The 27,251-nt window shown below is 39.9% G+C and overlaps 1 protein-coding gene across 2 annotated transcripts in view; it reads left to right on the top strand.

Moving 5' to 3' along the window:
• The window catches only part of spon1b (spondin 1b), a 126,563-nt gene that overhangs the window by 84,558 nt on the left and 14,754 nt on the right, over positions 1 to 27,251 (top strand). For both annotated transcript variants that reach the window (XM_017474499.2, XM_017474498.3), the window contains exons 7-11: positions 11,111 to 11,175; positions 16,670 to 16,871; positions 18,012 to 18,152; positions 20,605 to 20,680; positions 23,677 to 23,862. In XM_017474499.2, the coding sequence (XP_017329988.1) occupies positions 11,111 to 11,175; positions 16,670 to 16,871; positions 18,012 to 18,152; positions 20,605 to 20,680; positions 23,677 to 23,862 (670 nt within the window). The remainder of the gene's footprint in view (positions 1 to 11,110; positions 11,176 to 16,669; positions 16,872 to 18,011; positions 18,153 to 20,604; positions 20,681 to 23,676; positions 23,863 to 27,251) is intronic.

Here is a 27,251-nt window from a genome sequence, read left to right on the forward strand (position 1 = left end):
ACAGGCGACTGAAAGGAGAAACCCTCCGAAACAAACAAAATGTCAACAAGTTGCAGGCTTGATGCAGTTATTGTAAGCAAGGGATATGTAACCAAATATTAAGTGCTATTTACTTTAATGTACTTCAAGTCTTATTTGTTTATACTTTTGCTCACCTAAAAATTGAGTGGTCTGATAGTAAAGGTTCTATGTTTTATGTTGTTTACCACATCTAGATATAAATACCAGGAAATAAAGGCTGAAATCTTAAACTCTCATATCATATCTATCTTTTGATCTCAAATCCGAATATTTTTGGTATATAACACAAACAAATTAATTGGTCTTGCCGTTTTGGAGGGGACTGTAACTATAAGCCATTAAAATACACGATGTGCCATTCATTATTAAATGAAACATTGTAATTATTAGCAAATCGCTGTGGTATAAGTGAAATAACACACTTCAGACATTGTGGTTATATGAAAATAATTCACTCCTTGGGTGGTAGCGGTACCCCGCCTGCACATCATGCCATACCGAGCCCCCCCGCTCCGCGCCCCCCACCCCAACACATACCCCACCCCCCATGTGCATTTTTTCCTGTAACAGCATGGTCTGTTGTATGTTATTCCTTACTTAATCGACACCTATTGGCCAATTGGAATAAAAATGACCAGTGCTGTGGTATAAAAACCTATAAACAGAATAGGAAACAAATCACAACTTACATTTCTCAACACAGCAGGAGATTTGTCTTTTAGAAAAATATGTGCGCTCTTTGTCATAGCGATACAGAGCAGAACGGAGTTTGACTAAACCTCATGAGAATTTGCTGATAATTCCAATCTCAGTACAATGGTGTTGAAAAAAATGTGCATCCTTTAATTGGTGTGAAATCTGTCATCATGCCTCAGCCTGTGCCCAGGATTATAAAGTCACAGCACCGCAGCGGTGGACACACACTTTCCACACTCAACATCACCAATTAAATTTAATGTCAAACCCCAAAAAAGCGTTGTTGTTTTTTTTCTTTCAATTTCCTGCATCGAATTAGGCATTTAAACACAGCTGCGGTATCGGTAAGTGACGTTTGATCAGTTCTCTGTCTCTAACAGATGAACAGAAGGTCCAATTAGACGGAGAACATGTCTAGATATTCTCCTGAGGTTTTCCACAGCAGCCAAAATGTCAAGCAGCAAGAGGAAGTGTGTGAGGAAGAGGAAGACGCTGCCCTGCTTCATGTCAAACTCCCTGTCATAAACTTTCAAGCTTGAGCACGCACACGGGATGTGTCTGAAGCAAAGACTCGGTTTTGGAGATATTTTGTTGACCTTTTTTTTTTTTCGAGAGGACTGTACCGAGTGCCAGGTTTGGGCGCAAGGGTTTATGCTGCAGCAAGAAGTTTGCAAAGACTTTAATTCCAACAGTCTGTAAGCATCCCTTAAGTAAGCCAATTAATACAATACAATTAATCATCAGTGTTGAATAATACATTGTTTAGTATATAAGGATGCATGCTGTTATAGGAAAAATATAGGAAAGTTTTGTGGCTTTCAGTATGAATATGTCATAGCCTTAAGGTTATCAATAAGCTAGTGTGCTCCAAAAGAATGGCAGAATTCACATTTCAAGATATATGCATTCAAAATGCACACTCTGTCTACCACCGATACGGATCAACAATTTTGATGATATCATTCTGCACTTTAGCTTCTCAGTCAATTAGATTTTCAGTTCAATCAAATGCTCTCTAGAATCTGACATGTTTTAAAAATTATCATTTTTTATTTATTTATGTATGTATTTATTTGTTTGTTTATTTATTTTACTAACTTTTTTATAATACTTTTTTGTTGCTCCTTTAGTTCCGTACTATTGCTCACTCCGGAGCCGGTGAAGTCACCTCGTCAGCTCGTTTCCCTCAGCCCCCGGCTAGCGGCTAGCCCTGACTAACACGATCCCACAAATCACATCGACTGGAGCCACATCACTCGCCTCGACAGAGTTGCCTCTGGCCACATGATTCGCTTACAGGTTGTGGGCATAAGCAGTTTTTTCCTCAGAATTTCCCCCAAACCACAGAACTTTGAAGACCAAGGTTGCATAGGGTCAAAACCTACACAATAAACATCCAGTGAGGATGGAGCTGTGGACGGAGTGCACTGAAAAGGGTTGCACAAGGTCGCAGTATGTATGAGAGGTCTTTGTGTGTAGGTGGATTTGAGACAGAGGTTATTGTGTTTATTGTGTGCAGGGAAAAAAAAAAAGAAGAGCAGCACTGCAGATGGAGGGTTTTATGATTGGAGTTGGAGAGGTGATGATGTCTATGGGGTCTGATTGTGTGCTGTGTGACTGTAATATTTGCCAGACCACCAAAGCAGTCCAGCCATGAACAGGCTTTTTGGCTTACCTCGAATTCACACCAGGCATATGAGCAATCTAGAGAGCATTTGTTTGATCCACATCACGCGTATTCTGTGCACACTATTTCAGCAACACGCTTCATTACCAGCTAAAACACTCAATTAAAACGTCACACAAAGCTTTCAAGTGGCGCAGCAGAAATACGTTCACGCTATCATCAGGAGAACGTGAGTTTAGCAAGGGAGCATAATTGGCCAAGCTCTCTGGGTTTGTGGGATGATATACTCTCTCTTGCCTATCGATCACTGCGAATATCACTAAAAAATCATGTGCGTCTATGAGCTCATGTATGCAGAAGAGGGCAGATAGCACTTTCTTCCGAGTGTGTTATGAAATTCGAAACGATGCAGTTGGCTGGCTTCAGATGTCTCAGAGGAAGCATGTGTTAACCTCCACCTTTCACTGATGGTAGCTGTCATATTGTCATGGATATGCGGGAACTAGTCCTGGACTAGCTCTGGACAGCCACTGTTATGTCACATGACTGGTTTCACCTGATTCCTGTTTTTGGTTAATCAGCTTGACTATATAAGTCACGTTTTTCACTGTGCAGTTTGTCTAATGTTGTCTCATTTCTTTGTTCCTGTTTTTCTCTGCCTAAATTCTATAGTTCATGTTTTATGTGTTTTGTTCAATTAAATCTGCACATGCATCCAACTCGCGTCCTGTATCGTGACACATATAATATGGGAAGATGAACAAATGAATTAGTTATCTTGGTCCCTTGTATGTACAGAATATCTAGGGCAGTGTTTGTCAAAACGGCAGTATTACAAAGCAGTCCATACAGGATTTGATTTTGCGGCTTTTTTTCAAAATCTGCGGGGGGTTTCTTGTGCTTTTTTTTACTTGATTTGGCGAAATTGCAATTGCATTAGTGATGTTTGTTGGTAAATGAGACCTTTTATCTGTACTCATGTTCGATGCATGTGAATCAAATAGGGCTTTGACAGAATACGTGCTGTGATGACGTCACATGACGCATCTTGGCCCAAATCTGTGGAAAATCTGCAAATCTGTGGTCATTTTGAAAAATTGCAAGCTACTCCATATGTGTGTTTGATTTTGCATTCAATTCTGTGATCGCAAAATCCTGGAGGGACTGAGAAAGGGTATTTAAAAGAAAAGGAAAACTACCTTTTTAAAGGGGGAAAAAATGCCCTAATGTTTTTTTTCCCCTCTGAATTAATTTCATGTAATCAGAACTACTAATATGATTAAATGGATTTATGGATTTAATAAGTCACAAAGTAAGAATCATTGAACGCTGGAGCTGGCTTTATAATTGAGCACATTTTGTTGCTGTAAGATAGAACATAATCTCAAATGAAATGTTGTGCTGTGACGAATGAAGGCAAAATAGACTAAAGGGATCATTGAAACACTGTACCGTAGCCCAAAAAAGTTTGAGAACCGCGTTTCTATTGTTTAACCAGTCTGAATCTGTTTTTCTCTGAAACTCGTAATCTGTATTTTAAGAGTATTGATAATACATGCTTCAGATTTATTTCTTTAATATCATCATTTTTTGGCACCAGTATCGTCATTAAATTTCATTCATTTATCACTTAATAGCAATCAATTCTCATAACAGATTTAATAGCTCTGGTCCTGGATAGGTTGCTGATTTTTGCTCACACGCACTGACACACACACACACACACACACACGCGCACACACACACACACACACACACACACACACACACGCACCTGTTTCAGGTTTAGCAAATTCGTTGGAACACAAAAAAGCAAAAACTATGCAAGACTGAACATTCAGGAGGAGAGTTAGCTTCCTCTGCATTAGATTTGTGTGTGTGTGTGTGTGTGTGTGTGTGTGTGGTCATACAAGTGTCTTTTCAGGCAGCAGAATTTAAAAGGTGTGTGTGTGTGTGTGTGTGAGAGAGAGACCTTTCCGGTGCAGCTACTCTGCTGCTCCTTTGACAGCTCTCTGCAAACACTCTCACTCCCCCTTCTCTCATCTTTCCTTCCACTCCTCCTTCTGTCCTTCTGTTGCTGTTCTATCAGTCGGGGTGAGTCTAGGGCACTTGGCTGTAAAGCATAAAACATGGCCTTGGTATGAAGGAGCCAGGAACCTGCAGCGATTCTCATTTTCTACACAGCATTCTCATTTTCTCATGCATAAGCTAAGTTATAATTGATGTGCGTGCGTGGCTTAACTATTAGCCACTTTTTACTGATCATACATATAAAGAAGCTCTTATGAACATTTAGACTTCATCTAAACACAAAACCTGCTCATGTTCACTACGTGAAAGGAAAAAAAAAGAGAGAGATATTTTAGTTATCAAACATATTGTTTGACAATGACTAATAAAACAGTGGAGGCTACAAGTGCTAAGATGCACTCAAACACGCACACTCACACTCACACACACACACACACCTTATACTCTGAATGCAAGCATTAGTTTAAATTCACTGATATGGTGGCAGGCCAAAATGATTTATTAAAAGCATGAACATTTGAGTAATTATTGGTGACATTAGGCTACATTTTGCTGACAGGACACGGGCTGAATGGCGATGCATGGTGGCCCATTAGGAGGTAGTTTATAACACTGCAGTGCGTTAGCATCGTTAACAAATAACTGGCTATCGCAAACATTACATGGAGCATAACGTTAGCTGCCTCAAACAAACATAATATAGGGCCTGTGTTTCAGGATAAGGATTAGAAGTTTTACAGTTTATATATGATGTTAATATGACTTGAAACTCACTCAACTGGAATTCTTTGAAGAGATCGGGGTGTGTGTGTTTCAGGGGCTTCGCCAAATTCAGGTGTTTCCTCGCTTTGTTTGAAATGAACGATAGCATTGTTTCCACACCGGCTTCAGAGCCCCAATTGCAACCTCGGTACCTTCATTACAAATGGTACCCATGCTACTGCATAAAAACAAGTACCGTCACATTTTAAGAATGTTTGTACCGACTTGGTATTGAAGTATCGGTTCTCGTGACATCCCTAGTACCAGCGTTATTGTGTGGAGGTGTGAATTATTTGCCCAGAAGGGGGCACACACCCCTCCCCTTTCCCATCGCCCTGCTGACCAGTCTCGATACTCTACACACAGAAACCCAATAGTGTCCTGACTAGTCTTATAACAGACTTATAATTCATTTGATTATACTGATTGAAAATGTCAGAAAAGTCGATTTCCATTCCACCGGAAGAATGAAACACCAGTGTACTGTGAGATAGAGTTAACTAGCTTGTCATCTGCTGTTACATTATGTTACCTACTACTTTATTTTAGCTTCAACAATTAGGTTTCCGGGCAACCAAAACACAGTCCTTTGATTGGAGACCGACAGAAAAAAATTGCAAAGGTACAAAGAAGTTTTTCATGTAAAACTTTGTAACCATGAGAACTGGAGAGTCAGGAGCGGATTTTCCCCGAGGCGCTGGAGCTGAATCTGCTCAGGGAGGTGCACGCCTCCCAGTGATGCTCCAGGAACCGCCGCCAACCATCAAGCCAGTTCTCTCTTCTCACAGTTCAGGGGCATGTTCAGGGGAAACATAGCAGCTGTCTTCATCTCAAAAGGAATTCTGAATATCTGACTGGTTCAAGGGTTTACATGCTTTTATAGCAAGTGTCTCCACAGTTAGGAGAAAATGTGCATCCAGATGTGGATCAAATTCCTGTTAGCATGAACTGCTAAAAACAGCACAGGTTTGTCTATACATACACACATACAGTACATATACAGTGTATACTTTATATACATGTGCGTCATGTGTCCTAGCAGTGTTATAATGTGTTATAGCATGTTAGTGAGCATCAATTTGCTCTTTTATCCAAGAATTGTGGTCAATATATAGGCAGGGATATCACAAGCATATTCAAATTCACAGTCCAAACAAATAGGCATGGGTCAAAAACAATGAAGTACGTGAACTATAACACACGTGAAAACAATGGGTTACAGTCCAATTATAACAGGCGGAGACAGAATCAAAACCAAAACAAAGGCACAAGGCAAAACATAAACAAAAGCACATGGGGAAATAACAAACACACACATGTTGGAAACAATGTGATGCACTGAGATGGGAAATATGTGACAGTGTGCATGTGTTTTGAGCATACAGTGAGTGTGTGTTTCTCATCTTCATGTGAAATCTTCGAGCCAATGTACAAAGCAGCCAATATTATATATAAAATATTCAATATTATACATTGTGATTCTTAATGAGTTTGATTGAAATGTTTTTATTAGCTTCAAGAAGTGGGAGACAGAAACGGCACAGAAGCCATACCCCTATCAATGGGACTGACGTGAAAAAGGCCACACCTCCTTCACTAGGAGTGACATGAACAGAGGCCACACCCCCTTTACTAGGACAGGCATGAAAAGAGGCCACAACTCCTTCACTGGGGCTGACATGAAAAGAGGTCACGCCTCCTTCACTAGGACTGATATGAAAAGATGCCATGCCTCCTTCACTAGGACTGACTTGCACACAGGGACAGAAAGAGACATACACAGTGCCAAATTAGTTTATCGTTTCTAAACAACAGCACACTGATAATTAAAGAGCGCTGTGTGTCCCAAGCCATACATCGATGCTCATATCGCAAATAATGAGAACGATGAGAACCCATAGTGTATAGAAATACTTCCATATTTCTGTGCACATATGGCACCACATTTGTGCTAATACATCTTTTCATGGTCTCAGGACTCTTACTTCATAATCAGCACTGGGTACTCATATCATTTATCAACAGTCTATTACCATTAGCTCACCTTTATAGGCCATTAAAGTCCTGCTTATTGTTCATTTTATTATATTATATATATATTTCATAACTAGCATAAATTATTTACTGTGAAATTTTATTAGCAAGAATGAGAATTGTAAATCTGGACCCATCAATAAATCTTAAGCGTTTAAAGGGTTAAATGCCAGCATGACTGCTGTGTTTTATTCAGGTGGATGCTGACTAAGTTTCTGTGGCCCTGAGATGAAGGTCATTTTATTCAGAAAGCAGCATGTCACAGATTTTTGTCTCTATTTTACCCCAGTTTCAAAGCATTCCATTCATCCCTTTTACCGAACACAATCACATTATGCAAAAAAATTGAAAAACATGGAGGACTCAACTTATGAAGTTTACTCTGTTTGTTTTGAGATTTCTGTCACAGGAAGATACACACTAGCATACTCAATTGTGTTCCTTTTTTTTCTCTCGCCAGTTACACCTCTTTTCCAAAAAGGTTTCAAAACATTTTCAGCATAAAGGTCAAAAGCACAGTTTGGTTTGAAAACCAAAATGGAGGAAAACTGCAAGTATATGTGCATGGCTTAAGTTAACTACCTCTTGTAGCTAGCTATTATGTTACTATTTAGATGAACACTCTGTTAGTAGATTGCTAGTTTCCCATGGTCAAGTGTAGCTAGATAAAGCCAGTTTTAGACTGTGCAATTCTATAACAGACTGTACAGTAACATTCTCTATGTCACATTATACAATAAAGATGAAGATGAACATTGTAGCAGCACTCACACTCTGAGATTTTAATTAAAAAAATTTCAGACACTGACAGAAATGTCATCAGCTGTCTTTGGTCACAGTGGTGCCATCCTTAAAACTTTAAAGGGCAGCTAGTCAAGTACATTTTTGTGATGTGATGCTTGCTCTTGATGTAAGAAAAGATGACATGTGGATGCTAGGATGTTGTCAAAACTGACCTGTTTCATTATTTTCCTTGCCTCTACCCCTTCCAATGACAAAGCACCATTCCAATGACCAAAAAAAAAAAACCCCAAAAAAACTTGAATGATCTTGTCTGTAATTTAAAATTAAATACAACATTTAAAAAAATGTATATTTTATTATTACAAATAACAAACAGTAAATCTATAAATAAAGATCCCTCTGGCCTGCCCTGAGGCAAAGTCAATGAAGTACATATAATAACAGGGTTTGGATTTCATGTCTTGTGGTTTTACCGCTGAAGTTTGTTCTGCTCTCTTCACACACACGCACAAACATCTCTTTATCATGTCATATAGTTGTATTGCGGTCCTGACCTTTCTGGCTGTGTGCACAGTTTCTCTATGTATATATTTCACACAGCCAGTATACAGTAAGCAGTTTTGTGTAATAGGGCAGACACACACACACACACACAAACACACACTTGCACCATTTCAGGAGCACCTGTATAGAGCACGGCGTGCCAGTGTCGGTGCTGGCGAGTTGTCGTCCTGGGCAGTTGCCTGTCTCGTCTACGCCAGGAATCATCATTGAGATTCCTTATTGCCTGAAATCTCTCATAAGTTAGATCCTAGATCTTTATAGTACTGTAAAGCATGCATACATTTCAGATTCAGCATGTATCATGATCGGTACGTAATGTCATTTTTGTGTAATGTTTGTGTAAAACGTCGATGCAGTGTTTTGCATCAAATGAAACCAAATCATGTTTGGATGGTAATGCACTGGGCGGGAGTTTCACCGTGAATTAATATCTCCTTCTGTGCGCATGGCCATCTGCCACACTGAAACATATTCCTCAGTTCAGCCAGGTCAGAGACTGATTGCTTAATTACTATGAGCCAGCTGTTAATTGGTCAGCCGACTGACGAGAGATTAAGAACGCGGTTCTGCTGAGAGAGTGGTCAGGTTTTGGGGAACCCGGTACGGACAACATTGTGGTTTTTATGACATTATTTGCCCAAAATACCAGAAATTATCACATCCATCACACATTAATACTGCTTTTAACATTCGGTATATAATCCTCTGAATAGCATGCACTGTGTGTGACAATGAAGGATGTGGCTCTGGTGTTATTATATGCATACACTTGGGCAGTGGTGGCTCAACGGTTGAGTCTCTGGGTTAGCAGCACTGCTAAGCTGCCACTGTTGGATCCTTGAGCAAGGCCTTTAACCCTATCTGCTCCTGGGGTGCCGTATCATGGCTGACCCTGCGCTCTGACCCTAACTTCCTAACAAGGTTGGATATGTGAAGTAAAGAATTTCACTGTGCTGTAATGTATGAGACAAATAAAGGCTTCTTCTTATTCTTCACTAACCATTATTAGGAACACCTGTACTATACCTGGTCTTTTTTCTAGACTCCAACTGTCATAGATTCGGAGTCTGTGCCCATGATAGCCCAAGATTCTTGTTCTTGTCTGACAGGTGCAGAACCTGATGTGGTGTTCTGCTGTTGTAGCAGAACCTCAAGGTTTGATGTTTTGTTCATTCTGAGATGCTTTTCTGCTCACCACGGTTGTAAAGAGTGCTTATTTGAGTTACTGTAGACTTTCTGTCAGGTCAAAACTGTTTGGTCATTTTCCTCTGATCAACCAGGTGTTTCGATCCACAGACCTGTTGCTCACTCAATGTCTTTTTGTTTTTCGTACTATACTGTGTAAACGCTAGAGAATATTCAAACCAGCCCATCTGGCACCAACAACCATGCGACATTCACAGAGATTACACTTTTTCCTCATTCTGATGTTTAAATGAGCAGGTGTACAGGTGTTCCTAATAAAGTTGACGGTGAGTATATAGTATAGTATAGATGGTTATGGATAAATAATTAGCACCCTTCAAGTGTATAATTGAGGATATGTAAATAGTTCTTTCAGTTGTAAGTTCTAACTTACCTTACCAATCATTTTGCACCCCTAAAGAAAATTGTAAATGAATGCAAAAATTGTCATGTCTTTTGGTTTTAAAAAAAACTTTATCTTTACCATGTTGTACCCATCTAAATCTATTTATTCTATCTGTCCATCCGTCCTGTCATCTATGTAGCTAGCTAGCTGTCTGTCCGTCTGTCTGTCTGTCTGCATGTCTGTCCACCTATATCTATCTATTCATCTGTCTGTCTTTATTTCTGTCTATCTGTCTATTTTTCTCTCTCTGTGTCTGTCTATCTATCTGTCTGCCCATGTACAGTATATCTATCTGTTCATTTAGCTATCTATCTATCTATCTATCTATCTATCTATCTATCTATCTATCTATCTATCTCTCTATGTCTTTCTGTCTGTACATGTACAGTATATCTATTTATCTGTTAATTTAGCCATCTATCTAACTATCTATCTATCTATCTATCTATCTATCTATCTATCTATCTATCTATCTATGTCTTTCTGTCTGTACATGTACAGTATATCTATTTATCTGTTAATTTAGCCATCTATCTAACTATCTATCTATCTATCTATCTATCTATCTATCTATCTATCTATCTATCTATCTATCTATGTCTGTCCGTCTGTTTGTCCATGTTGATTATATCTATTTAATGATCTCTTTTGCTAATGCCTCCCATGTAGTTCCACATTAGATTTGTCTGTATTTCCATTCACTTTAATTGTGAGCCGCTTTGTGCCGCTCACCTGCTCCAGCGAGGAGAAAACATCCACAAAAACTATTTCAGTTGCACTCTTGACTGCTGAGTTTCCTGTCCTCTGTAATATCACAGAAAGCTCCAGGAATCTGCAGTAAAAAGACAAGCACATCATCCGTGCTGCGCTTAGCATCTGTGTGTGTCTGTAGCCTGACGTTTGCACACGGAGGAGACATCTTGCTTGCTTTTCTGCTACAGATATGTCAATCTTAAACACCCCCTGATGATTAAATATATCTTCTCTCTCTCTCTCTCCCTCACTCTTGCTCTCTCTTTCTCTCTCTCTCTCTCTCATAGGGTGATGACGTGATGACTGTGATCAAGACGAAAGCTCAGTGGCCGGCCTGGCAGCCTCTCAATATGTGAGTATCTCCATCTCCAGCTCTGCTTCCTGTCTCTGTGTCACTCATAACCTTCACCAGTGAGCCATAAACAATTAGTAGTCCATTATAGTCCATTTGATAGCACTGCCGTGTGTGTACGTGTCCTGTCGCAAAATGCGGTGAAAACTCCCACACAACGTTAATAGTGTGATTAAGGTGTTTACATGTCTGTAAACACCTTAAAAACATCTGTCTGTAAACACAGACAGAAAACTCCTATAAACACCTGTAAAAACAGGTACTGACTCAGACTAAACACTAAGATGTGTTCATTACATTATTTGTAGTTTAATCTGTGTGAAACATGTCGATAATGCGACTAAAACAGGAGTGCTCCACATGTCTTAATTCGATTAGTGTTTACTTCGGGTACGACTTTATCCGGATTAAGGTCATCAATAATCGCTGTTTACATGGTAGTTTCTTAATCAGAGTATCGTCTTAATCGGGTTAATATCAGATTATTGTTGTCCATGTAAACGTACTAAATGACAGTCTAATAATGATGATCAGACTCATCGATCCTGGACTGTTGAAGATTGGAAAAAGACCAGGTGATGTTTTTCTAGTCTTCAGCTGTCTAGTGTCAGTCAGTCTAGTTTTGGTGTACACACTGTAGCCTCAGATTCCTGTTTTTGTAGTGAAACCCGAAGAGGTCTTCTGCTGTTGTTTCCCATCCGCCTCAGGTTTTGACATGTTGCGTGTTTTGAGATGCTTTTCTGCTCACCAAGGGTGGTTATTCGCCTTTAATTGCCATAGCCTTCCTGTCAACTCGAACCATTTTGGTCTTTCTCGTCTGACTCACTTTATGTCTGGCTGATTTTTTAGCTTTGTTACAGACAAAACACACTTCTGCACATCACAGCATCTTGAGCAATCGTTTTACTGCTACAGATTCCTAGACAATTTAGAGAGTACATGAAATATGTAACAGATAAAACACTTGGTCATGCTGTTACGGCAGAATGATCAACGATCAGAGTTACGTCATGCTTTCTATCAGTTTATAGCTACATTTAATGTCGTGGAACATCCGAGAGACTAGTTAGTTCCTGTTATGGGTTTCGTTATAGCAGCTATAAACGGTCATACGTTCCCCAGCCTCCCTTTTTTTCTCTCTAGCATTGCATGCTACTCACTGTTGCTGACACTTTAGACTCCTTCCAAAAATGCTAGATAAATGTCTCCTTGCAGAAAACATTCTTGTATGTGGTTATGTGGAGCATCCACCGTACAAGTCCCTATACAAACAATAAGGTATTAGAACGAGCGCATTAATATTAACCGCTGATTCTGCTGTTATCTTCCAACCCAACCAATCAGAGTCGGGAAATCTTCAGCACTGTAGTGTAAATAGTAATCCATTTTGAAAATGAAGAGCAGGGTGCAGTTTGAGGTAAATATTTATGGAAAAGTTTTTAGGTGAGACATTACTTGTTAGCTACATTAGCCTTGTAACACGTCTTGGCCGCTCAAAAGAGGAAAAGAGTGTAAATTCTCTTCTCTTTTTTTGCACTGAGAAGTTTCTCTGCTCCCTGTAAGATCCTCACCCTCACTGACAGAAGGTGAGATTTTCTCCGTGTTGGCCGACAGATTTTCCCGTAAGCACTCGTGTCTGGCACCTGCTGGCCATGTGGAGTCCCACCCCCACCCCCACGTTCATTAACGATGCTGTTAATATTTTATGTGGTGTTTTTATTTTGCGAGATAAAGGCCGGGCTTCTGCCTTTGATGAGTGACGCGTTTGCCCTCGTTGCCAGCCATGTGCACTTCAATCTATGATCTTCTGCTTTAAGCTCACTTCAGTTAACGCATTCACGCTGGGCCTCTGGAGCACGTTCAGGTGTATGGAGGGCTAAATTATTACACGCCGCCGTGTTTGGCATGCTAGTCATGTTCGGAAGCGTGTGAACTAGCCATCAGGCCACATGGGGGTTTTAAAGCCAGCATGGACGCTTCACACTCATCAAACAGCTGCAAATGTGAGTGTGTGTATGTGTGTTTGTACTGAAAGAGAAGCGTCTCGTTTTGAAGTCCTAGCGTGTGAAGTGTCGCTTGTGGAAGTCAGAGGATGAATATTTTATGCTCGTTAATCGATGGCGTCAGGAGCTGCATAATCCAGGCCTCTGCCCCGCGCCGCTGCAGTGGCAACAGTTGCATTGGAGATGGGCTTCTAATCAGGACAATTAACGTGATTAATTACCATCTGTGGTGCCTTACAAAGTGCTATCTCAATGGAAATTACATGAGAGCGCACAGTCGGCCGCCCAGACAGCATCAGAGAAACACGCAGCAGGCTTTCACATAAAGACCTGAAGTCCCCGAACAACACGCCTCGGCATCCGGATAAAGAGCGCAACAAAAGATTCTCATTTTAATGCTCGCTGATGCGATGACACACTTATTACAAAACACTATTCTCATTTATTTTCTCCTTTATGTTCCTTTGTCTCTCTCATTCATTGTCTTTGTCTCTTATTTTTCTCTCGTTTTTATATCTTGGTCCCTCCATCCCTCCATTCACCTCTCTGTTTCTCTCCTTCTTTTGCCTTGGCCTCATTTCATTTTCTTTATCTCTTTCTCCATCATTCTCTCTTGCTATAATTTATTCACTGTCTCTGTCTTTATCTCTGTTTTCTTTTATTGTCACTCTCTCCATTTGTGTTGCTCTGTTACTTCTTTCTGCTGATTTCCTTCTCTCTGCTTCTGTCCTTTGTCTCGGTCTTTCATTTTTCTTTGTTTTCATATCTTGGTCCCTCCATCCTTCCATCCACCTCTATATTTCTTTTGTTTGTCTTTGCCTCATTTAATTTCCTCTATTTTTCTTTATCTCTTCCTCCACAGTTCCATTTTGCTACCATTTCATCACCATCTCTGTCGTCCTGTCTTTCTTTCTTTTTGTCTTGATTGCTCTCTCCATTTGTGTTGCTCTGTTACTTCTTTCTGCATCTCTCCTTCTTTGTCTTGGCCTCATTTCATTTCCTCAACTTTTCTGTGTCTTGTTCTATCTCCATGTTCATTCCCCTTTATCACTCCATCTCTCTCTCTCTTGCTGTCTTCCTTTCTCTCTTGCTCTCTTTTTGTCTCTCCCTCCATCTCTTTTTCAGCCCTTTTCTCTGCTTATTTTCTTGTGTTGCGCTGTTCCTTCTTTCTGTTGTTTTTCTTCTTTGTTATGGCCTTTAATTTTTCTCTCTTTTTTTAATATCACAGTCCTGCCATTTGTCCCTCTCCATTTCACACGTTTTTTGTCTTGCCTCTCTCATTTCTATTCATCTAATTTTCTCTGTCTGTCTCTTCCTCTATCATTCCCCTTCATCACGCCACCTCTCATTCTGTCTCCCTCTGCTTCACTCCTTTTCCTCGCTGTCCTTTTCTCTTACGTTGCCTTGGTCTCTTTCTCTCTTCCTCTTTTTTCTGACTCCCCTATCTCTCCTGCTACTCCTCTTTTTACATCTCTTTCTTCGACTTGATCTGTTTATTCTTTCTCCCTATGCCTCTCTCTAACTGCCCGTCCTCCTCTTTTCTGGTATCTCTATCTTCTTCCCATTACCTCTTTTTTCTCTGTTTCTTTGCTTTGTTGCTGTCTTGGTATCTTCTTTTAAATAACTCTTTTCCTCTGTCTCAGTCTTTCGTTTTCTTGGTCTGTCCTCTCTGTTTCTCACCCTCCACCTCTCTCTGTATCTCTCTTCACTCTACTACTTTCTTTTTCACTTCTTTTTCTGTCTTGATTTTTGTCTTAATCTCTCTCCCTCTCCATGTCTCCTTCTTTACCTTTATATATTTCTCTCATTTTCCCCTCTTTTTGGTCTTGGTCCCTCTTTCTTTCCATCCCTCCATTCACCTGTTTCTCTCATTCTTTGTAGTGGCCTCATTTTGTTTCCTCTATTTTTTTTATATCTCTTCCTTCATCATTTTCTTTCGCTATGACATTCTCACTGTTTTGTTGAGGCTTTGTTAGGTTCTGATTACTGGATGAATGAGTAAACCCCGCTGGGTGCTGATCAGAGCACCAATAACGAGGAGACGGGTGATCAGCTTGTTTACACTAGTGCGTTTTCGTTTTAAAATGCATAACTTTTGCTATGGTTACGCCAGTCATCTACACTTCTCCAGCGTTGTCGACCCTCGAAAACGGAGACTTTTGGAAACACAGAAGACCCCGTTTTAGTTTGAAAACTCCGGGCTCACTTTTCAGTGTAAACAGACCAAAACGAAGTCGTGGCTTCGCCCACATTCGCCGCCTGATTGGGTCTTCTGGATGATTGCATATCCTTCCCTGATTCGTCAAGCCTCTACCATACGACCATTATGCTACCTTAATCATATACACAACAACACCGAGACCGCAAGCTTTGCTGGCTTTGTCATCATTCATAGCAGCCACTGTGCAGTTAAATTCTGTATTTTATAATACTGCAGCTGCTTAAATGCACAAGAGGCAAACTATGATTAGAGCAATCAGCAACAAATCTCATTGCAAGCAGCGTGCAAGCCACGTGGAACGCTGGTTTGTTGTGCCTGCCAGTGACTAGCAACCAACTTCCTGTTTACACTTGTATGCGCATGTGCAGTGTGCATGAATGGTCATGTGACATTTGTTTTCGGTTGTGTAGTGTGGACGGAGATCGTTTCTGAAACACAGTGTTTTAAAACGAAAGCACACTAGTGTAAACAGGGCCTTAACATATTGTACTGGAGCTAACCACAGATGTATATTCAAAGGTGTAGATAGTTTGAGAATGAACAAATACAATAAAGAAACCGAAGAAATCACTATAGAAAATAATAAGCATTTACTGTTACATAATACAACAGATTTCTCCAAAGTGCCTTAGTGACATTTCTATACATAGATATATATTTGATAGCTACATGTCCGGGCATTCCCGTATAACACAGAAACCAAAATATTCAGTTCCAACTGCGGTTAACACAAATATAAATCAAATTTATGCTCACTTTGGGTCAATGTTTAATACCTTGACGATATCTCATCTGCAACAACCACAAATGAACAAGAATTTTGCGTGCTTTCAGCTACGACTCAAAACAAATCACCATGACGCAGGAGCCAGCGGCAGCTCAACTCGTATCACGGCTCGCCACCGGCTCAAGTCGGAATTGTACTTCACCCTAAAAGTCCCTCCAGAGGGAGTCTTAAATACACTTTGTGTTTAATACACTTTGTTTTGCTCTGTCTCCATTCTCTCTCTCTCTCTCTCTCTCTCTCTCTCTCTCTCTTGATCTGCCTGTATTCTCTCTATCTTCTCTTTCCCTTATGTATATTATTTTTTCTTTTGGATCTACCACCACGTTTCCTCCCCATCATTTTCTTGCCACTATCTCTTCCTCTTCCTTTCTGGGTATAATCTGCTTCTTTGTCTTGGTCTGTTATGGTTTCTCACTCTCTCTCTCTCTCTCTCTCTCTCTCTCTCCCCCTCTCTCTCACTCTCTCTCTCTCTCTCCCCTGCAGTCGTGCTGCTCCCTCGGCAGAGTTCTCTGTGGACCGATCCCGTCACCTCATGTCCTTTTTGACCATGCTCGGCCCGAGTCCTGACTGGAACGTTGGTCTGAGTGCTGAGGATCTGTGCACGGCTGAGTGCGGATGGGTGCAGAGACTCACTAAAGACCTGCTGCCGTGGGACGCCGGGACAGACAGCGGACACAGTTACGAGGTCATTCCTCCTTCCACCATCTTCAACCTACTTTCACCGAAAAACAATAGCTTTTTATTGAATCCTCTCCAACACAGTTACCCTGAATACCAAAAGGCTTCTTACTCCTATATATGCTCACTACATGGGGTATAGCATAATGGCACTGTACAGTCTGCTGAATGCTCTGTATATTCACGTTTTATTAGAAAATCGATAAATTATCTAAAAATAAACAACGGCAATAAGTTTATGAAATGTGCTTTGATAGAACAGAGCATTCAAGTTGTAAATATTATTATTTTTTTAAAAAATGATTAGTATTCAAACAGCATTTATTCACTACTAAATATACAAAGCACAGAATTAATTTAACCAAATAAACAGGAAGTGTTTTGTATCTCTTTATTGTGGTTTTAAAGTAAGGGTTTGCAAACATGAAATCAAACAGTCATGTTGGTTTGTCTACATTATGATAGATTACTATGGTTATAACGACAAGGTGCAGGTGTATTGTTTTGTAAGACGAGTGCACGGCTGCTTTACATTTTATTTTAGCTTATTGCTCACGAATATAAACACACAGCCGGAATAAAATGGAAGGCGAGAGAGGAGGATAGAGAGAGGACGTGAGTGACATTAAAAGATGAGAAAACAAGGAGTGGGACAGTGAGAGAGAGAGAGAGAGAGAGAGAGAGAGAAACAGATAGGTAAATAAATTAAATGTTAGTGCTGTAATTATGCATGCAGATCGTCGTAGTGTGATGTCCCTCACGCTGCCCCCTGCTGGTAAATCGAAAATGGAGAAACTCATTTACTTCCTGTTTGAACACGCTGATGGCCTGTGCAGAATCAATTTCATTAAAAAAATAATAATAAATTGACAAAAACTCTTTGTAAAAACTTTAGCAAACAAGAACAGTTGGCGTTTGATTTTTACCCCACTGTGAAGTCGCTAGTGTGGAACGACTGGCGCGAACAGGTGACTCTCAGGGAGGCTCAGAGGAAAGCAGTGCTATAAATCACTCAGAGAGAATGAACGATGCGGAAGGAAATGAAAGGTGGGAGCCCCTGGCAGATGGCATTCAGCAGTGACTCACTCTTTTTATTTTCTCTCTCTCCCTTTCTCTCTCTCTCTCTCTCTCTCTCTCTCTCTTTTAGTCCCCCAACAAACCAACAGTCCCTCAGGAGCGGATTCGGCCCCTCACCAGCCTTGATCACCCACAGAGCCCCTTCTATGACCCTTCAGGAGGTCCGATATTACCCCTGGCTCGAGTGCTGGTGGAGAGGATAGCCAGGAAGGTGCTTACTTTAGCGTTTAATAGAAATAAATATGAAAACTTTATTACTACTGTGTTCAAAACCTCTCTCTTTTAACAAGAGCTTGTGTTTTAGCAAGCGTGCTAATTAGAGATGCCATTGAACTGATACCCAGGATTGATATCACGCTGGTACCAGCAAAATATGGTGAATCGGACATTGGAGATCTTGTGTCAAAAGATTGGATTTGGAACATTTTTTGTTACTGTAATTGTTTACATAGAAAGACACTTGATTTAATTTTTATATATCTGTGCTCTATACTTCATTACATTTATAGTATTTGCAGTGTAACGGATTTTTACGTGAAATCGGCAGTTTTGTTTAAGACTTGTTTGTATGATATGTATTTTCCCTGAATTGTTATTATTATTTATAATTAGAATTTTTTTTGGAGATATTCCATTTAAAAATATCATTTAGTCATTTTTAAAGAAAATATGGAATGGTTATCGATTTCGGCTGATACTCAAGGTTTCGGGATCGATATAAGAAAATAAGAAGTGGAATCATCTATACAGCTATTGTTTGTCAGTTAGTTCTAATATCAGCTATTTTGTAAATTATTGTGATCTTGCAGATGCAACATGCTATGACGTGTGTTTTAACTAATGCGGCTCTCACGTTTACTTTTGGCGTCATTGTGAGTATAGTGAAACAGCAACTTGTCCTTCAGGTTTCTTTAACTATTATTCCTTATTTCTATAAGGTATTTATGAGCTATATATAAAATAGGTAAGTATTCTTTCTTACAAATCTGATAACCGGAACTGATGTTCATCTTCAGGAGCTCTTGCAGACACAGACTGTTAAATACTGCCCTTGTGTAGGGAGTGTAGAGAATGAACCAGAAACATAGGCGCAGGATTAAGAAGAATATAGAAGTGTTACTGTATTTGTTTGTTTTGTTTGTTCTGCAAGATGAGAACACAGTATCCGAGTAAGTGTAGGGCACTAGTAGCTTTTAGGTCGATTATCATGAGCTATCTTTGCTCGAAGACAGTTTAAGGGGAGAGGCTTTGATGGTATAAGGCCTGCTGATCTGCATTCAAAAATTTGGGGTTGAGTCTTTGGCTGTGCTAATTTCAGGCACGGTGCTGTTGAATGTGCCTGAGCTGGTGAATGAAACGTGTTTGAAATTTCCCTCTAATTTGAACCTAACAGATGGGATTGTGCATTACTGCTGACTATTCTTACAGGTTTGTCAGGTCAGTTTACAGCATTATTTTCTCATTTGACACATTTTGTTTTCATTTTTAACCAAAAAAAAAAAATCCTAAGCACTGTAGCTTTAAGGTTGAGAAATATATATATATATATATATATATATATATATATATATATATATATATATATATATATATATATATTATCAGGTAGTTTTTTACTTTTTGGTGAAGTTATGAGAGGGTTAGGATTTACACCGATGGCCGGATATTTACAGGACCTGTTAGCCAGGCAGATGTGGTTCTGGTTGAGCAAACAGCTTTGAATGTTTTAAGTTTAAGAGTTAATCTGCCAAACTAAAATGTTTTACTTAATAAAACGAGTAAATACCCATAATGCTAATTTAATTGCATCCACTCATCCATCTTCTACACCGCTTATACTTCAGGGTCGTGGGGAACCTGGAGCCTATCCAGGGCACAAGGCGGGGTACACCCTGGACAGGGTGCCAGTCCATCACAGCGCACAATCACATACTCATTCACATACCCATTCATACACTACAGACACTTTGGACATACCAATGCCAATATTTAATTTTATACATTTGTGTGTATCGGATATTAATAGAATTGTTGAATCTATATTAATATTTCTGATTTTAAAAATACGTGTTGAATATTTTATAATAAAAGTCTAGGTCACATCCATTGTTAAGTAGGGAATTAAACATAAGGGGTTAAGTGCAGAAAATTTTTTGTATTCTGTCTGTAGTTGGCTTTGTGATTATGTTTTTTCCCCCCATGGTTCTTTTTTTTTTTTGCGTTTGCTAAAGCGATGATTAATTCATTGTGCACATTAGCGTGAGCAGCTGCACCCTGTTACATACCGAAGGAGTCTGCTGGAACTGCCGAGTCACGCACAGTTCATTTGTTCTAGAAAGTTCAACCACGGAGCATAACATCAACATCTGAAAATAATATTGGTGTTACTCACAAATTCAAACCTTCAAAAGAGGCATTTAGGCCATTCTGGGGTTGGTTACTCTGCACTTCTCTTCTCTCCGCAGCTATTCTTTTTCAGATCTGGCGTTCAGCACTATCTCTCAGAATACAGATGTTTTGTGTCTGTTTCACCACTGGGGCAAGTGTTGGTGCTTGGGGATATGTAGGATGAAGACGAGGCTTTTTGGCTCACAGACTGAGCTGCTTTTGTTTACCACAGAATACGATCTAACGATGATGTTGTGTGTTCCACAAATCCTCAGGGAGAGCAGTGCAACACGGTTCCTGACACGGTGGACGATATCGTGGCCGACATAGCCCAGGAGGAGACTGAGGAGGGTGCGTAAAGCCTCGCTTCCTTATCTCCATTCCGATACTTCCTGGACAGTTTAATTAACAAGACAGCTAGCAGGATTCCTTGTGTAAACCTCTGGAGGTGTCTCTCGCCACGATAAGCCCAGACAACTGGCCGTGATTTATGATCAGAAACCACTCCGGTGCTAATTTGCAGCTCTTGTAAATTAGGTGCCATTGCTGTCCAGATGATGTCAGCTGTTTGGAACAGAGGGATAAAGGAATGTAAGACAAACCTGGAGTTGGATGGTTATTGGGGCCTTTTAGAAACTTTTCTAAATGCCACCTTGAGGTTTAGACAGCTAATTGGAGAAAACAAAAGGAAGGATGGCTGAGCGTCTTAGACACCTAGCATCTAATAGATGGACCGGGATTGTAACTCACTGACACATGCAGGTGTAACCGGTTAAATTTTTCCCTACGAGGAACGAGGCATTACTTAACAAGCTTTTATGGGTGTCATTAGGGAATTTAAGCATTGACTGCTACACGCACAGCTACAGTGACAGTAAACTGTGCTAGTTTGTGCATGTGCAAATTTAACTGGCTGCTTCCTGTCCCCATGGGCTTACCAAAAAACCCTCAGCTTGATGCAGTAAATGCAATATGTAGAAGAAGCCTTTTCATCGCATATCCCAGCTTGTTAGGAAGTTGAGGTCAGAGCACAAGGTCAGCCATGATCCAGCACCCTTGCAGCAGATTAAGGGCCTTGCTCAAGGGCCCAACAGTGGCAGTGGAAGATCAGCCTTCTCAATCTTCTCATCAGTGACCCAGAGACTTTAACCACTGACCCACCGCTACTCATTGTTCTTGCCATTCAAAAAACGTTTTCTTTGTGTTTGCGTTAAAATTTTATTCGGATGACTCCATGTTTACAAATGTGTATACTAAAAAATGTGAAAACCTATGTGTATTTTTCCAGATAAATCATTTAAAACATTAATAAAACCTTTACAATCTTCAACATTTTTCTCTATCTCAGCCTGCTACACTTAAATCACGGCCATTAAAATACTTCAGTAACCTAATTATTTGTTAAATAATGTGTGAATCTCATGCTTGAAATGTTCTTTGAGTCATCCATTATTTAGATAATTACATTGTTTTCATACTCAAACCATTGAGGCTTCGTATGTGATTTAATTGTCATTCAATAGCAACTCACTATAGTCCAATGCTGACTGGTCAGTGTTACTCACCTGCCACTTAAGGAGATTCAAGAATACTTAACGATAATTAGGGATGCGCCTTTATATAAGTATTTACCCCTCTTGACCTTGTGTTTTCCAATCCACTGGCCTTTTTTTCTGTGGGGGCAGGTGTTACACCAACACAAATGAACTTGCATCACACCACGTCACAGAACAGACTGGTTATTAAGAGGATGACAGTATCAAATCAGCATCACATATCAGCTAAAACTCAGATATTGGTGTCAAAATATAAAGGAAAAAAGCTCTCTAGAGACTCTCAAGTTTTGTTTTGTTTTCAGCAAGTTACAACTCAAGCCACAAGTCATATCATTCTTTTATTTATTTGCCACTGTCTCTCTCTAGAAAATGAACTGGGAGCAAAATTTAAAACCTGCCATTTTTTATTTCTACTTATGCTTTGATTTTTGGGTCTCATATTTATTTCAAGTCCCTGTATCCATCTCTACAGCTATCAGTGCTTAAAGTCCCTAATGCTGAAAGCGAGGAAACTGACACAGAGCCACATCAGCGGGATCAGAATGAAGGGAAATGAAATAAAAGGCCTGAGACAAACCCCATAGCAGCACAGGCTAGATTTGATTCTGCTGTCATCACAGTATAAAAACATTTTTACTGATATTGGAAAAGTATACCCAGTCCGAGTACACTGATAACTAAGCATTCAGCTAGCTAATTGCATATAGTATGTTGTGTGCAAATCATATTTATTTCATCCAAGTGACACCAGCATATTTACTGCTCATTAATTAAACACCTACAGCCAGAACAGTTGTGTACTTATTATACATACAGAGCTGTTAATTATCTTTAATCAGAAATATTCTTTGAGGTCACCATCATTACAACTTCCTTGTTAAAAGAAAAGCAAGTTTTGGGGAAAAAACAAAACATCCGGGTTACGCAAGTAACCCTGTTCCTGAGAAAGCAACGAGACATTGCGTGCATATAAAACCGGCACTTGTGAACCACGCCATCAGCCTCCATTATCTGAAGCGAAACAAATCTATGCAACGTCTCGTTCCCTTCTCAGGGAACAGGGTTACATGTGTACCCAGATGTTCCCTTTCAAAGGGAACTCAACGTTGCATGAGCTTCATGCTGTGGGAACAAGAATACCCACTCCATCATACTGAGGGCATGGCCTGTTCAAAAGGTCTGAGCCCAAGGGTCACTGCAAGACACTCGTGCCCAGGGTGGATTGTATATTCAGGCTGTAATATCGAATGAATGTGTGCAGCATAGCCCCGCCGCAGCACACACATCCTATAAGGGTACCCCTTTGGACAAAGCCTTCAAGGAGGCGACTTAACTAAGCAACACAACTAAATCTAATCTCACTGAAAATAATAACAGGTGCCGTTTTTATATCACGCAACGTGCTTAATTGCCATGTCACCTGATCACGGATAGGCCTATAAATAGGCATGATGTTACACAAGCTTCAGATACCAGTCACGTACGAGGGCGTTTTCCATAGCGTGGAGTTCACGCAACGTTGAGTTCCCTTTGAAAGGGAACAGCCTTCAGTAAGCATTTAGAAATCTTCACTTGCAGTGTTCATTGCTGACCTGTGTAATTTTGTTACTGTGATTGGTGGAAAATTGGCTACAACCCCAAATTCTGTTAACTCTTATTTCTGTTCGCTTTTATTTGGGCAGGACCCAAATAAGAGTCACTTTATATTCTGCATGTTAAATGCAAAATGTAAATTGGCATGTCCACACAACTACTTTTATTTAGCTACTGTTCTCTCTCTACCATCTACAGGAGACAGCACTCCGGAGACGTGCATCTACTCGAACTGGTCTCCGTGGTCGGCGTGCAGCTCAGCCACGTGTGCAAAGGGTCTACGCATGAGGCAGAGGATGCTGAAGGCTCAGCTTGACGCCACTGTGCCGTGCCCTCACACGCAGGACTTCGAACCCTGTATGGCATCTGGCTGTAGAGAAGAGGGTGAGTTCAGGTTATACAAGGACTCATGCACACGCACACACAAGTGTTCAGGGCACTAAAGCGAAGTGTGTGAGGCTGAGTCATCTTCCTACACTGCAACAGTTAAATTTTTTATTTTAACTCTTAAAATACATGTTAAAAACCTCTTACATGTATACAGCATACTGTATATATGTTTGTGTGTATATACATATACATGAGCCATACAAGATGTATGTTAATTATGGAGAAACGTGAAACATGCATGTGCAGGAGAGCAACCTGAAAAAAAGTGTTATTTGAGCACCTGTCATATTTTAATGATCATACCAATTCCATCTTGTCAATCTATTTCTGATGTATAGATCTCTCCCTGTTCAAGTACAGTGGAGTCCAAAACTATGAGACCACATTGAAAATCTAGGAATTTTTCTCCTTCATTAAAAACTCTGAAATTCTCTTAAATATTGCAAAGATTTACTTTTCACACACGTTGTTGTCAATAATATAATTTGTAATGAAAATGAATTGTATTTTTTGTATTAGATTAGAAAAGAATGCAAAATAGAAGCATTGTTAGTAGTGGTCTCAGACTTTTGGACTCCATTGTATATAGAATCGCCTAAATGGATTGGACAGACTGTACCAGATAGAAATGTTTTTCTTTTGTCACTTTGGTTAGCAGTGTAGTACATTACCCACAATGCTGTTTAACTACCTGATATTTACACCAGTGGGAATTAGACCTTGGCTGCATCTGAAATCTCATACTGTGACAGTACCTATTGCATTCAATTCAGTACCTACTGCTCGGCCGTCGATACAGTATGTACTGATCAGTATACAGTACTGTGAAAAAGTATTATGTTTTTTGTATATCTCCTATAAATTGTTTCAAAACTAAGATAGAACAAAGGCAATCTGAGTAAACACAAAACACAGTTTTTAAATGATAAGGTTATTTATTGAAGCAAAAAAGTTATCCAGTACCAACTGGGCCTGTGTGAAAATGTATTTGCCCCCATAGTTACTAATTTCCCAAATCTATGAAACTGCATTCATAATGGGGTTCGACTGGACTAGACACAACCAGGCCTGATTACTGCAAACCCTGTTCAATCAAATCAACACTTAAATAGAACTTTTTCAACAGCATGAAGTTTATTAAAAGGTCTTACCCTGTAATACACTTGAACAAAGTTGAAAGAAATTCCAGAAATGATGAGGAAGAAGGTGATTGAAATAAATCAGTCTGGGAAGGGTTACAAAGGGCTACAAAGGGTTACAAAGTTACAAAGACTCTGGGACTCCAAAGGACCACAGTGAGAGCCATTACCTCCAAATGGAAAAACTCTGAACAGTAGTGAACCTTCCCAGGAGTGGCCGGCCTTCCAAAATTCCTCCAAGAGCACAGCAACTACTCATCTAGGAAGTCACAAAAGAGCCAAGAACCACATCAAAGGAACTACAGGCCTCACTTGCATCAATAAAGGTCACTGTTCATGACAGATATACGCTGGACAAAAATGGCAAAAACCACTGCTAACCCAGAAGAACATTAAGACTCGTCTGAATTTTTCCAAAATTCACCTTGATGATCCTCAGACCTTTTGGGAGAATGTTCTGTGGATTGATGAGTCGAAAGTGGAACTGAAGACAAGGGTCCCATTACATCTGGCATAAACACAGAATTCCACAAAAAGAACATCATACCTACGGTCAAGCATGGTGGTGGAAGTGTGATGGTGTGGGGATGCTTTGCTGCTTCAGGGCCTGGGCAACTTGCAATAATTGAGGGAAACATGAATTCTGCTCTCTACCAGAAAATCCTAAAGGAGAATGTTCCTTCTTCAAGTCCATAAGTTGAAACTCAAGTGCAACTGGATTATGCAGCAAGGCAATGATTCAAAGCATAGGAGTAAGAGAGGAGAGGGGGGAGGGTATTTTAGTTATCAAACACTGTCTGACAATGAGTATCCGGAGGTGCACTCCTAAACACGCGCGCACATACACACACACACACCCACCTTATACTCTGAACGCAAGCATTAGTTTAAATTCACTGATATGGTGGCAGGCCAAAACGATTTATTAAAAGCATGAACATTTGAATAATTATTAGTGACATTAGGCTACATTTTGCTGACAGGAAACAGGCTGAATGGTGATGCATGGTGGCCCATTAGGAGGTAGTTTATAACATCACAATGCGTTAGCATCATTAACAAATAACTGGCTATCGCAAACATTACATGGAGCAGAACATTAGCTGGTTTCACGGCCACAATGCCAGCTGCCTCAAACAAATATAATATAGGACCTGTGTTTCAGGTGCTTCGCCAAATTCCAGGTGTTTCCTCACTTTGTTTAAAATGAACGATAGCATTGGCTGTACACCGGTAACATTGTTAGCTTTCCTCTCAACGAGTCGGGGCGGAGCTCAACTTGTTAAGCTAAGCTAAACTTCTGTAGTTTTTCCCGTGTGCTTGTAGGCGTTCTTCTTCTTCTTCACCACTTGTGGACTGACTAAAACACTTGTGTGTATTTGCTGCCCCCATCAGGTCTGGAAGAATAGCAACCTGGGTACTTTCGGTACTTTCAGTACTTTCGTTACAAACGGTACTAATGCTGCTGCAGAAAAACAAGTACCGTCACGTTTTAAGAATGTTGGTACCAATTTGGTACCGAAGTATCGGTTCTCGTGACATCCCTATGCACTAACAGTGTGAAAAAATTATTTTTGTTGCAGGGCGGAAAAAAAAAAAATCAGATTTGTGTCAGTTGAAGTCTTACAAGAACATTGTTCTCAGAACATTGTGCCTTGTTCTCAGCTGAAGATGAGGTAGATGTATAATCAGAGTTGAGAATGCAAAAGAAATTTTTACGTGCAACGTGGATGGAGACTTTAAATTAGGACACATTAGATTTGCTGAAGTAAAAATATGGAAGGATCCTGGTTAGAGCAAACCACAGACAGCAGGTTTAATGTGTATCAACTTCCCATTGCAGACTCTGAAGTGTGTAGTGTGGTGCACGTCAGATATAATCTCAGCATGCACAAAAAGAGGAGACGAGACGAGAGGAGAAAAGCAAAACAAAAAAAGAATTTTTTTCTGAAGTGGCTTGACATTTGAGAATAAAAAAAAGTTGAGAATAAATTGCAAACAAATTGAGAATATATATTATATATATATAAAAGTTTTACAGGAGACTGTCCATGGGTGTAACTTTAGATTGGGTTCATACAGTTTGAAAGGAAGTCATCAAAAACTTTGTGTCAATCTTGTTTGACTGAGTTAAAGGTATAGTAGTTCTTCTTGTATTGCTGCAAAGATGTCAAAAGGTTTTATGGAGGTAAAAGTTTGTAAAGTTTAGATTTGGTACACACACTTTAATTCTCACCCAACTTT

The sequence above is a fragment of the Ictalurus punctatus genome, chromosome 8 (genome assembly GCF_001660625.3).
Source record: "Ictalurus punctatus breed USDA103 chromosome 8, Coco_2.0, whole genome shotgun sequence".
Lineage (NCBI taxonomy): Eukaryota > Metazoa > Chordata > Actinopteri > Siluriformes > Ictaluridae > Ictalurus > Ictalurus punctatus.